This window comes from Myxocyprinus asiaticus, chromosome 35, assembly GCF_019703515.2.
Source record: "Myxocyprinus asiaticus isolate MX2 ecotype Aquarium Trade chromosome 35, UBuf_Myxa_2, whole genome shotgun sequence".
NCBI lineage: Eukaryota > Metazoa > Chordata > Actinopteri > Cypriniformes > Catostomidae > Myxocyprinus > Myxocyprinus asiaticus.
In genome coordinates, this window is record NC_059378.1 from 11,708,354 (window position 1) to 11,722,816 (window position 14,463).

At 36.7% G+C, this 14,463-nt stretch overlaps 1 protein-coding gene across 3 annotated transcripts in view; it reads left to right on the forward strand.

The window, feature by feature from the left end:
• The window catches only part of LOC127426145 (ras association domain-containing protein 5-like), a 75,366-nt gene extending 63,667 nt beyond the window's left edge, over positions 1–11,699 (forward strand). For all 3 annotated transcript variants that reach the window (XM_051672715.1, XM_051672716.1, XM_051672717.1), the window contains 4 exons: positions 5,827–5,937; positions 6,062–6,344; positions 6,437–6,552; positions 8,852–11,699. In XM_051672715.1, the coding sequence (XP_051528675.1) occupies positions 5,827–5,937; positions 6,062–6,344; positions 6,437–6,552; positions 8,852–9,004 (663 nt within the window). In that variant the 3' untranslated portion in view covers positions 9,005–11,699. The remainder of the gene's footprint in view (positions 1–5,826; positions 5,938–6,061; positions 6,345–6,436; positions 6,553–8,851) is intronic.
• The last annotated feature ends 2,764 nt before the right edge of the window (positions 11,700–14,463 follow it).

Consider the following 14,463-nt stretch of genomic DNA (forward strand, 5'->3'; position numbering starts at 1 on the left):
CCACGGTAAAATGAAGTGAACATAGGACCAAGTTCTTACTGACGTGGCCTGGAATAAAGTTCATCCACACTTTCCTAATGTTGGGATCAGATGGAAGGCAATGCAGTGTGTTTTTCCACAACTTGGCAATGCACAGCATCTTGTTGTCTTCGGAGCCATCTTTATCGTTTGGTTTCTGCGTAGACCTGCATTTGCCTCTCTCGTTATTTACCTACTTCATGTGTGAATCGGTGGGCGGGGCTAAACAGGCAGTGATGTAGAAGCAGGCGTTGATCTTCTTCTGCGGAGGCAGTGTTTAGCCACACTATTACGTAATAAAGTGGCACATTCCACATCCTGTCATTTTGGCAGATTGGCTTTAATATAAGCTATTTTTAGACTAATGAGAAAGTTTTGAGTTCTGAAACTTACAGGATGTTTTTATAGTGCAATGACCTCTTATATGTCAAAAGATCAATGGAATTTGATTTCTTAGTTCATGACCCCTTTAAGGGTTTTTCATATCAATGCTCATCAGAAGCGTGAGTAGGGTGCTTAAAGGTTTAGTTCACTCAAAAAAGAAATTTCATTTACTCACCCTCACCCATGTCGTTGCAAACCCATATGAACACTAAATTAAATGTTAGGCAAAATGTTAAAGACTGACAGCCTTAATCACCATTCACTTTCATTGTATGGAAAAAAGATGCAATAAAAGTCAATGGTGAGTGAGGCTGAACATTCTGCCTATCATCATCTTTTCCATGGAAGAAAGTCATATAGGTTTGGAATGACATGTAGGTAAGTAAATGATGACAGAATTTTACTTTTTTGGTGAACCATCCCTTTAATTTCAGATGATTTTCACCCCATCACAGAGGAACATTATCATTTGATTGTGTGAAACCACCTCTCTTTCTTCCTTCTCTTTTATTGTCGTGAATAAGAGGGAAAAATAGAACATCCTTGGGGGTTTGAATATGCAAAAATTCTTAATGAAAAGTGTTTCTTCCTGTTGTGCTTATTGATTAATCATAATAGATCAGTAGAGCACTCCTCAGTGACCATTACTGCAGTAAACATTTCCGTGTAAAGACTCCACGTCCTGTATAGATAAACCCGTATACTGTATGTTTAAAGAGGTCTCGACAGACACTGAAACTGTTGCTGTCATTCTGTAGACACAAACACACTGATGGGTATCTACAGCTCACTGAGTGACAGTGCCCCCTGGAATTTGATCAATAAAAAATAGATACTAAAGCTTAGCACAGTCAGCAACACAATTCTCCAGTAATCGACCTTTTGTAAATGAATAGACTTTATAGAAGCCGTCAAACTGCTTCTATAACGTCTATAGAAGGTATTGATCATGTACCTTCCTTGCAACCACCCAGAACACACATTCTTGACCAATTTTGTTCATAAAATATTAAAAGAATATGGCATTTGTGGCATAATGTTGATTACCACATAAAAAATTATTTCAACTCGTCCTTCCTTTTCTTAAAAAAAAAAAAAAAAAAAAGAGTGAAAAATGAGGTTACATTTACAATGGTGAATGGGGCCAATTTTTAGAGGGTTTCAAGGCAGAAATGAAGCATATAAATTTATAAAGCACTTACATTAATTCTTCTGTTTACAGCTCAAATAATACTCAAGTTTTACGTTGTTAGTCATTTTTACGGTCATTTTAGGGTTTAAGGGTTTACAGCATTACACCGTCATGGCAACGAAGTTTCAATCTGATAAAACTACACAGAAATGGCTTGCAAGCGATTTTTATCACGCTAAATCATGTTAACACGCATATTGTTTACGTCTTGTGGCTATAATTTTGAAAAAGTGGGTATTTAAACGTGAATGGATTGGCCCCATTCTTCAAGTTTAAGTACCTCACTGTAACCCAGGGACAAGTGATTATTTTTTGTAATCAACTTTATGCCAAAAGTACTGCTGATTGAGCTTAACTTGTATTGAACCCAGAATTTTCCTTTTTAATTCAAGTTTTACTATTGTGAGCAGAAGTTATTTCATTTACTTTAAAAGAATGTGAAGGATCTCTCATCCTTCCATGTAACTTTCAATATGGATTTAACATAATGTTTTTGTTTATTAGGTACACCTGTACATCTACATATTCATGCGATTATCTAATCAGCCAATTGTGTGGCAGCAGTGTAATGTATAAAATCCTTCAGATACGGGTCAGGAGCTTCAGTTATTGTTCACATCAACCATCAGAATGGGGAAAAAATGTGATCTCAGTGATTTTGACTGTGCCATGATTGTTGGTGTAAGGATTTCTTTAACTGCTGATCTCCTGGGATTTTCACGCACAACAGTCTCTAGAGTGTATAGAGAATGGTGCGAAAAACAAAAAACAACCAGTGAGTGACAATTCTGTGAACGGAAACACCTTGTTGGGAGAGGTCAACGGAGAATGGCCAGACATGTTCGAGCTGACAGAAAGGCTATGATAACTTAAATAACCCTCTGTACAATTGTAGTGATCAGAATAGCATCTGAGAATGCATAACATGTCAAACCTTGAGGCGGATGGGCTACAACAGGAGAAGGCCATGTCAGTTTCCACTTCTGTCAGCCAAGAACAGAAAACTGAGGCTGCAGTGGGCCTACCATTTGCATACTTCAGCAGAAATCCAGATTTGTCAGAACAAGCTATGTTTTTCCAATCGTCTACTGTCCAGTTTTGGTGAGCCTGTGCCCACTGCAACAGTAGTGGTATCTGGAGGGGTCTTCTGTTGCTGTAGCCCATCCATCTCAATGTTCGATGTGTTGTACGTTTAGAAATGCTTTTCTACATAGCACTGTTGTAACGCGTGTTTATTTGGGTTACTGTCACCTTCCTGTTAGCTTGGACCAATCTGGCCATTTTCCTCTGACCTCTGTCATTAACAAGCCGTTTTCACCCACAGATTTGCTGCTCGCTGGATGTTTTTTGTTTTTCGCACCATTCTCTTTACACTCTAGAGATTGTTGTGAGTGAAAATCCCAGGAGATCAGCTGTTGCAGAAACACTCAAACCAGCCCGTCTGGCACCAACAATCATGCCACGGTTGAAATCACTGAGATCACATTTTCCCCATTCTGATGGTTGATGTGAACATGAAGCTCCTGACCCATATCTGCATGATTTTATACATTACACTGCTGCCACACGATTGGCTGATAATCGCATGAATAATTAGATGTACAGGTGTACCTAATAAAGTGGCGGTGAGTGTATAATGAAATGGCCTCTTGTGATGGGCAGATAACCTGTTATCTTGACCACATCAGGGACGGATTATGACTTGCAAAGGCCCCGGGGCCAATTATCTCCAAGGGCCTCCTCCCCTCCCACCATTTTTTCCTGTTCTTTCCCTTAGCTGCGCATTCACAGTAATAGAAAGTGGAAGTTATGATGATCATGAATATTCAAACCATTCTAAAAAAGCATTTGTACACATTGTACAGGGTTTACAGAATCAAGGTATTTTTCTCTCTACAAATCTAATATTAGCTACACAATGAATAATCAATAATGAGGCAAATTAAGGCGTATAAAACACACGTCTTTAATGAATTAACTGTCAAATATACACATATTTAATGCATCACATGAATCAAAAAATTATTTGTCACCATAAAACCACCCTGTTTTCCCCATGCCTGGCCTCAAAATACTGCTCTTATGTGAACCCGTCCTTAAAAATCAAACTAAATAATTAAATCTATAATACCACATTTGGCACCCAACGATATGAGAGTAAATTAACAATATTTAGAGTTTTTTTTTTAATTATTATTTATTTATTTTGAGATGAACTAATGAATACATTTTCAGCGGTAAACATATTTGAACCATCTTCGTTAACGAATTAAAATAACTAAGCAAGAAAACACTGAAAAAGATGAGATAAACTGAAACCGAAATTAAAATGGAAAAAACTAAAATGGAACTAAATCAAACATTGAACATTTGACAAACTTAAATTAAAAAATAAATAAAAATCACAACTATATTAACCTTGGTCTGAAGCGCCCGTTTTATGTTGTTGCTGTTGGGTGGTCTGTGCCTGCCGGGTTGCGGGAGATTTGAGGTACCTGCTCTGAGACTGGTAGTGATGGGTGTTGGATCTTTGTGGAATTATCATCACATTCACAAAAAGTGGTGATATCCTCCTCTTTTTCTTCCTCAGAATGGGAAACGGTAGCAGCCCCTTCCCTTCTAGTGCAAGGCTCTGTGCTAATGCTAGCGATTTCCTCGTTGTTGTTGAAATCCAGTGGTTTTGCAAAGAAATTAGAAATTGAAGGAAACTTCTTCAGAGAAATAGCTTCCTTCGCTTTCCCGATCTTTTTGGATTTTCTTTTAAAAGCACCACTTGTTTTCCTTAGATCCATTGTTATGCATTAATTAGCAAACAAAAGTTACGTGAACGTTTCGACATCACTAGTCTAGCGGTAATAGGTATTACAATCTGATTGGACCAGTTATTTCAAGCGCCTTAGCCACTAAAATCTCATTGGACCAGTAAAAAAAGAAAATCTGTAATTTCAAATATACACACTACTTAATTGGCTGTACTTCTATATTTGAAGGAGGGTCTTTTATAGTCATTCAACCAACTGTATTAAAGTGTGTAAGTTTTGACAGTTCAAATTTTAAATCTTAACCATGCTAAAACAGACTCTATTGCTCTCTCTGTGCCCATTGTTTTCCATTTTTAGAATAACAATTTAGGCAAAAGAAAAAAAAAAGTGATGTTCGGGTGGTGGGAACAGCGTCTCCATCTGTCTTTCCCTTCTTTCTTTCTTTCTTTCTTTCTTTATACAGTTATACTAATAATTGTATGTACAGGTGTGCTATTTGTATATAGCACACCTGTACATACAAATTTATCTATTTTATATATATATACATATTTGTATCTTATTCACATATCATTATTTTTATTTTACTATCTGTGTACTGTTGTTGTCTCTGTGCACTAGAAGCTTCTTCTGTCACCAAAACAAATTCCTTGTGTGTGTAATCATTGGCAATAAATCTCTTTCTGATTCTGATAAATAGTACTTTTTCCTATACCTTTCACACAAAGAAAGAAGCTCAAAGAATGTAAATGTTCAAATAAATATAATTTGAAACAGGATGGGACAATGGTTCTATAAGAGGTTTGGAGATCTTCATATTCACAGGGCCCAATAGTAACAGGAGTGCCAGCCAGGGAGCCCTCATAGACCAAGAGCGTTGTTTAAGAGGCCTTGTGTAGGCTATAGGACCCATATATTCAAGCATAAATAAACATTTGGTTTCATTGTTGATGGGTTTTCTGTACCAAACTGGATCACGCAACCTTAAAGCCCAGGGCCCCCCCGGGCTCCTGGTAGTCAAGTGCCCCTGGGCACTGGCTCCATTGGCCCGGTTGGTAATCCATCCCTGGACCACATAAATGTCTTCTCTAATCTCAGCAGCAATCAGCCCTTCCCTCCACCTTTCTGAGAGGCATTCTGCTCTCTCTACACTAAATGGAAGTAAATAAATAGAAAATCTAGTTCAGAGGAACTACTTGTTTGCAAAGAAATGTTCACCTAAAACTTAGCTAAGAGCACAATCAGAGCAGTTCCTCTACGTCAATCTATCTGTTCCCAAGGCTGTCAAGTTATGCCATGACACATTCATAATGTCTTTAGCTAGCTACACAAGACAAATTTAGCTTTTGTGTGATATTGGTGCTGATGGCCTTTTCAAACAGTACTTTAGGACTGTACAAGGCCTCTTCTATGTTGACATAAAGATGCACCTCTGTGACCTTTCGTGCACTATGTATTTTTTGGTTGTAGAATGTCACAAGAGAGGAAGAGGAGGAAAAGGCAACATCTCTCACAGAAGAAGAAATCAAAACAAAAATAGAGGACTACAACTCCAGAGTGACAGAGAATGGAATGAAATTAGTGAGTTTTTAAATAAAGCATTTGTGCATACAAAACATCATGTTGTAATCTGAGAATGAAGACTTATCTTTTGAATGTAATTGTGTGTAAAAGCTCTGATAGAAGATCCTTTGTCTTTCTCCAGGGCACAGATGGCACATACACTGGTTTCATAAAGGTTTATTTAAAGTTGCGCAGGCCCGTGACTGTACTCTCTGTGGAAGGGAACTTACCAGGACCATGTTCCTCTTCTGATAGTTCAGATAAACGCACATCCTTCTACCTGCCCAGCAATGCTGTTAAGCAGATACATATCAGCAGTACCACCACGGTCAGTGAGGTCATCCAGGGCCTGCTAAAGAAGTTCATGGTACAGGATAACCCACGCAAGTTTGCCCTTTACCGCCAGACCCGACGAGATAGCCAGGGTGAGCAACTAAGCATGTCTGTATGTTTAAATGAAGATGTAATATACTTTAAGATCATGTAATATTAATGTGTTGTTTGCTTGTTTTGTCAGATCTTTTCCAAAAGCTGCCATTATCAGAGTGTCCGCTCTACTTGAGGCTGTTAGCGGGTCCTGATCTAGAGAACTTGACTTTTGTTCTTAAGGAAAACGAGACTGGCGAGGTGGAGGTGAGCTATTTCGACAGCTGTTTTGTAATATTGATTTAATATCGAGTCAACATGGAATCAAAATTGACCATTTACTTTCTCAATACTACTTTGTGGTCTCATTGTGCATGACTTATTCATACAAATGATTCCAAATACAAAACAACTCTCTTTTGTATTTGTTCATTAAAATCTGTTTACTTGCTCTGTTTCTTTTTTCCCACTTCTATGTCCACTTTTCACCATCCAATCCATTGGAGATGGATAAAATCCCTTCCTGAATTTCTTTTCTTTGAATATCCCGCTTCACTTGAAAATGTCACGTTACTAAAGTAAAATAAAGCAATAAGCCATGAGAGGCCATGTGTTAGTGATTTTACCACCGGTAAAGGGGCATTCTTAAGCTTGACATGAAGCGGAGTGCCTAAAACCTCCATATCCGTGGTAAAATCACTGTAACGCACGGACTCGAGTAGCTTATTGCTTTTATAAAAGGGTGGCAAAATCAACATGATTAAAGACACCAATGTTCAATAAATGGTTGTATTTAATAGTAATAATAATTGGAATAACCAATTCTTCTGCCAAATAATACAGTTATTCTGGCCACATTTACACTATTCTGTTTACGTTTGAAAACTTTTGGCTTCTTAATGGCATAGTTTTCCAAAGTAGAGTGTGTTTCCCAAAGTCTAAATTTTCAATGGAGGAAATAAAACAAGAGGTGTAATAATAAGGAAATAAGGTATAAATATAGGTGTAAATGCAGCAAAATAACTGCTCTCTCAGAAAAGAATGGATTAGTGTGGACCCTGTCTGCGCCAAGCATGTCCGTTGATGTTACGCAACGGCATGAGGCTGTTTACCTGCGTCGAAGTGAACATTCTAAATGTAGTGCAGTTAGCACAGACTAATCAGCTGTGAGCTTGAGTAGACTTTATCAATGGTTAAATGGGAAAATAACCTGTATCCTACTTTTTCCACCTGAAATCCACTGGTTTAAACAATTACGTACTATATAATTATTATTGTAAAGTTATTGTTGGTAAAACTGCCTGTAAATGTGGTTAGAAACAAAAGATGAAAAAAAACTGGCTTTAATGTAGCAGTCAGAAGTTATTCAAATATGTATCTAACAAAATTCAAAGCAAAAACATTGAAACAGATGATATTTGGCTAGTAAAATCATTTTATTTCAGATGGATGGAATAGTAAAGTGGCTGGAGTAACTCTGCAGTGCGTCAGCAATATAACTGGGCATCAGTTTACAGTCGACACAACACTCCGCAACAGACTGCATCATTGATTATAAAAATATATTTATTTTTTTTATAGTTCTTTGGCTGAACTTGATTCAGTTGTATACTGTGGTTCCACATGTTTAAAATTAGTTTGCTTAACTTAAAATTACTATGTAATTTCAACACAAAGACTTTGTGTAGAAAGAATGTAGTTAAATTGGATAAACCCAAATAAATTAGATATCTCAGTGTAACTCAAATAAATCTCTTATTTCTTAATGTACTAACTAGTGAAAGTGAATGTAAGCATGCTAAATACATGCTGGTTTAAAGTGCTACAAAGTGTAGTTTAGTATTAGCAATGGTTAGCACAGCAATTGCTCAGCAAAGCAAGCAATCAATTTTAATGTGCTACATCTACTTATACTCATCGTTAGCTGGAGCTCCCAAAACTCAAAAATTACAGAACCTCTTCTAAATCTCAACATAACAAAACATTAAACAATAACAAGCATCCCAACTCAAATGGATTAAGTAAACTTCCATTTTACAAATTTAAGTGTATAGAATGCAATTAAATCAGGTTGTTACAAAATGTTCCAAAATTGTGTTGCAAATACAAAAAGTATATATGTAGTCCCAACTCAAATGGATTAAGTAAACTACTGTTTTACAAATTTAAATGGATAGGATGCAGTGAAATCAAGTTGGCACAAAATGTTCAAATTGTGTTGCTTTAGTTAATTTTAATTAAGTAAATTGAAAAAGCAGCAAAAATCTTGTGTGTGTGTGTGTGTGTGTGTGTGTGTGTGTGTTTGCTTTTGACGTGACACTTGCATCTGGTGTAGACAGGGTGTTAGCCTCACTGTAGGGCTTTTATGGTTGCCAAGCAACATAACAACTTGATGCATAAATAAAGAATGTGCAGTCACTGGTGGGAATTTATCAGCATTTTACAACAACTTCAAATTCTATCCTCATCCAATCAGAATTTAGTCAGAACCTATCTGTGCTATAATGGTTAGCGAACTTCATTTCACGATGTCTTTAATAATGTCTCCTCTCTCTTTATCTTCCAGTGGCATGCATTCTCAGTCCCTGAGCTGCAGAATTTCCTAATCATCCTGGATAAGGAAGAGAAGGATCGCATGCGGCTGGTGGAGCAGCGTTACGCTGCCTACAAGGAGAAGTTGTTGCAGGCTCTGTGTGAAGTTCAGGGCAAACCGGGCTAATGCAGGACAATTACTCTCCCTTGCCCTATTTAGGCGACACGGGGCCAGCCTGGAGGACCAGTAGCCCAACAGACTAACTTACAAACCCTCCACTCAGGACTCTGTTGAGGCTCTTAGCATGACTTTGCGATCTTTGGCCCCAAAAAGGGGCAAAGAGTGCAAAACATGACCAAGACAAAGAGGAGGTTGAAGCTAAAAGAGTAATCTTTCTCTCTGGAAATGGCACACTGTTGAAAGGCCAGGAGTATGTGTCTGGCAGTCATGCTTTTTGATATTTAAATGGGATTCATTTGGTTTTTCTTGTTGTTTTTACATCAACCCAGTCTGTCTGTTTTTTTTTTTTTTACATGCTGCTGCTATTGCTGCTACTGCAAGTGTTACATAAAGCATGACTTTCCCTTTGGTCTCTCTGCTTGTATCTAGCCTCTATCAGGGAATATACATGCTTAATAAATGGTAATAACATGCTTATTACTGTAAAAAAAAAAAAAGCAACTTTCACTCTCTTGAATTATACTCTTTATACTTGAGATTGTCTAACTTGTACTGTATTTTACTGAAAGTGTTTCAGCCTGCAGCACAGTTCTGTAGGGATCCAGTCATGGTTTGGTTACACAAAAAAACGGTATCAAAATCTACGCCCCTTCTATTTCAAGTAACAAAATGGCTGCTCTTCTCTTTGGGATAGCCATCATTGGTAAAGTCCCACAGCAATGGATACTCTATATCATCTATACAGCTACAGATCTAACATTTTGAGCTGAATCTCCTAGAAATGTGAAAAGCACCCATGCAGACTGTTATTCAGTGTTGAGTTTCTGAAAAGAGTCCTCATTTGTTCAGGTGTCAAAGCTTATAGCAACATTCAGCCTCAGCACTGATAAATCACATGAGCATCTCACATAAGCAACCAGTGCTTAATGTATCATGCAGGGAACATCAGTGGACTTGAGGATTGTTCAGTTCACGCAAGCGACATTGTGTGCTCTGTTTATCAGTTCAGCTTTTAGCACATAATATAAAATATATAATATACATAATATTCACGTTAGATTAGGGGATATATCCTAGATACTTGGGCAAATGGGTTGTATCTTCTAGGATATGAATCTATATTACAGCAAAGTACAACAGGACAAGTCCCCCGGTTATTTCATTAGAAAAAACAACTCACAAAGGCAATTCAGAGATCTTCCTGTTTTTTTGTGTATTGTTTGCACACCATCAAAGGCATGCAAACAAAACACTGGTCAGCCAGTATGTACAGTAATCCATATTATTCTGTAATTGGGATATGAGACACTCCTTTTTTGCTTTGATAAATAATGCATTTATAAAGGGATTTATGTTTTTAAGAATGTAACTTTCTCTGAAAATGATGTACCATCAATCCTTGGAACAAGAGAAGCATGTGAATTAAATTTGTCTATGGCACTGGGTTAATTTATGGATGCCATTATGGATAGTGATTATCATTCAAAAGTACCAAAGGGTTAATTCCTACTGGTTTGAAATAACTGTGAACCTTTCAATTTGATGTTCAAGTCACCGTTATACTGTCCACCATAGAAGCACATTTAAGTCCCATATCTTAAAGGTGCACTCAGTAAAATTTCAGTGAGCAGCATAGATGCAGCATAAACAGAAGTTACCAATGTTGTTGATGTAAAAATGAACTATTCACAGTCAGCCATAATTCATTTATTCCACGAGTGAAAGCATATGATTGATAAGGGATCACCTCAGCATGAACGTGCACCCCTCACAATACAGTATGTAGAATAAAGCAGCTTTTTCTTTCATCTTATGCGAGTGATCATTCTAAACATATTTTTCAAAAATACTACTCTTCTATTAGCATTTCCCTCTGTCTAGAAGTTTAGCAATTAGCAAAGAAATTTACTGAGTGCTCCTTTAATGAAGTATGGAGTTCTGGCAAGCTTTTATGTCCGTTTTATCATGGCAGAGGTCAGGGTTATGATTTGGAATGGTAAGAGTTTGGTTTTTATTAGGGTTGAGCACCCATTAGGAGGAATATTTGTAGAGATGGCACATTAGAGTCTTAAGTTTCCATGTGAATCACTCTAACCGTGTACTCACCCTATTTGATTTGATCTTGAGCAAGAGGCAGGCGTTTTGTATGTCTGCTCAGGCTGCTTTTCCCTGACAGCCATATTCCTGCTTGCAGTGCCTTTAGTCTCTGTGTAGCTTATTTTTGACTGTGTACTGTACATATTCTCTAGTTGTATGCCCCTATAACCCCACATGCTGAGAGATTTCACGCAGTGGCAGTGGCAATAGCCAGGTGCTTTTAATTTCAGAGCCATCAAGTCCATGTGGGACTTTTTGGGAATAGTGTTTAAAATTGAAGAGTGTGTATGTTTGCGTGTTTGTTTAATTTATTTTTGGTTCACTTTTAGTGTGTGTAAATTTGAGTATGTGGACAAATTAGTACTATTGCCTATCTTTTTGTTTCAGAGTATCAAATGTTTAAAATATCTGTAAAGCTGTAAATATACTGAAGAATAAAATAAAAGGTCATCCTTTAATGTCAACAAGTCTGATTAACTGAAATTTATAATAAAATGTATTTATTTTATTATAATTTTTATTTGAACTGATATACAGTAAATTAGGTAACTTACTCTGGTTCCTAAAATTCTGTACGTTTTAGTTAATAAAGTTTTAAAAATTATTTTGAATAGCAAGTGAGATGCCTGACATTACCTACATTTCCTGTATTTTATCAAAGGTGCTTACAACTACTAAAAACTCAAACACATTTAATTTACAGTGAAAAGAAAATGTATGTGAACCCTTTGGAATTAGCTGGTTTACTGCATTATTTGCTCATAAAATGTGATGTCATCTTCATTAAAGTCACAAGTATAGACAAAGCAAAATATGCTTGAGCTAACAACACACAAATAATTATATTTTTTAATGTCTTTATTGAACACATCCCATTAAAGTTAATGTTTAATGGGATGTGTTCAATAAAGACATTAAAAAATATAATTATTTGTGTGCTGTGGGAAAAGTAAGTGTATCCCTAGGCTAAAGATGACAAAAAAAAAAAAAAAAAAAGCTCAGAGTTAGGAGATCGCAAACCTGATATCCAATTAATGAAACGAGAATGGAGGTGTGGGTTAGAGCTACTTTGATTTATAAAAAGCACTCAAACATTTTGAGTTTGCTATTTAAAAGAAGCATCTGCAGACGTGGACCATGCCTCGCAAAAAAGAGATCTCAGAAGACCTACGATCAAGAATTGTTTCTTTTCATAATGCTGGAAATGGTTACAAAGTTATCTTGAAGAGCTTAGATATTCATCTGTCCACAGTTAGACACATTTTCTATAAATGGAGACGATTTAGTACTGTGGCTTCTCTCCCTAGAAGTGGCCTTCCAGCCAAGATGACTCAAAGGGCACAACACAAAATGCTCAATGAGGTTAAAAAAAAAAAAAAAAGAACCCTAGAGTGACAGCTAAAGACTTGAAGAGATCATTGGAACTGGTTAACATCTCTGTTCATGTGTCTAATATTTGGAAAACATTAAACAGGCATGGTGTCCATGGCAGGATACCATGAAGGAAGCCGCTGTTTTTCAACAAAAACATCGCTGCACACCTGAAGTTTGCCCAAGACGACCTTGACACTCCAAAACGCAACTGGGAAAATGTTTTGAGGACTGATGACACTAAGGTTGAATTGCTTGAGAAGAACACGCAGCACTACATATGGCATAAAAAGGGCACTGCAATGGAGATGCTGTGGAATGACCTCAAGAGAGCCGTTCACACCAGATATCCTAAGAATATGGCTGAGCTGAAGCAGTTCTGTAAGGAAGAATGGTCCAAAATTCCTTCTGAACGTTGTGCTGATCCCACAGCTACTGTGGGAGGTTACGCTTGGTTGAGGTTATTGCTGCAAAAGGAGGATCGACCAGTTATAAAATCCAAGGGTTCACTTACTTTTTCCACAGCACTGTAAATGTTTAATGGGATGTGTTCTATGAAGACATGAAAGATTATAATATTTTGTGTGTTGTTAGCTTAAGCATATTGTGCTTTGTCTATACTTATGGCTTTGATGAAGATGAGATCACATTTTATGACCAATTAATGCAGGAAACCAGCTAATTCCAAAGGCTTCAAATACATTTTCCTGCAACTGTATAATTTAAGCTCATATTAAAAGCAAAATCTCAGTCAAGAATGTGAACATCTTTTGAAAAGATGTTGATTTAGGTTATTATGATTTTCTACATACAGAAAAGAAGAAAGTAGATTTATATCTATCCTAGTTTAAATGATTACAGTTGCACAAGTCATGCATAACCAGCAGAGGGAACCCTAATCTTACAGTTCCTATACAAAGAGTTAGTTTCAAGTGCAAGTAGTTAATAACCAAAGGTTATTTGTGGTATAACGATAGTTGTAATAATTATAGTAGAAGTTATTTTATAGATACAGTGCACAAAACTTTGCTGCATTGCTAAATCATATAAACATACCTAAAGTTTTACCACACAAATTTTAACCAATATGATTCCATCATTTAACTGAGAAGTATATTGACTTATATGTCATGTGCATGGCACAAAGAGCATTAAACACAAGTTTCAAGGGTCAGAGAGTGCACGCGTACTTGTAAACATTATGCACATTTGTGTGCACATGGCATATTACAAGAAAAACATGTTAATTACTTTCAGTTACAAACTTGGTCTGAACTGGCTCCACGCTTTAAATAAACAGTCAGTAAAATCTATCTGCAGTTTCAACAGCATGCCCGTATTTGGAAAGACTTGCACCCAGAAACTTTCAATGTCCAATCTGCTAGAGAGGTCAACCTGAAAACAAAGTCAATATGTCATTTAAAGACACAAATACAGACAGGTCTCATCCTCCCCTAAGACTGACGGCTAAGCATAGCATACTATGGCCACAGCACCATTGTAAGCGCACCCAATTTAGTTTGACATGTCTCACCATGTCACCTCTGTCACCCCTATATGCACTCTTAGCAGTGTCGATATATATTTGGGCTGTAAAGTATTTGACAACACCAGACTTGCCAAGGCAATTTTAAGCGTAGAATAACACCAGGGTTGTGTTGTGATATTTTCCATATTTACTGTAAAAGGGACATGATGGATAAAGATGCTTGATCTGGTTATCCACCTATATTGCATATTACCATCTTTCTCTCTCTCATAATAAACTTTCAACAGGACATTTATTAACATAAATAATATGGTTACGTATGTACATAGATAACCCTACATAGATTCATATGTAAGTGTCTCCCTTTTCTAACAATATTTCTACTCTCTTCTAACTTCATTTTTTTTCAATGAACTATTTCTATAGTATAGAAAAACTACCAAGTATCATTTTTCTATTTACAATAATACAATATTCAAAATAATTGAATGATTTGCTATAATTAACT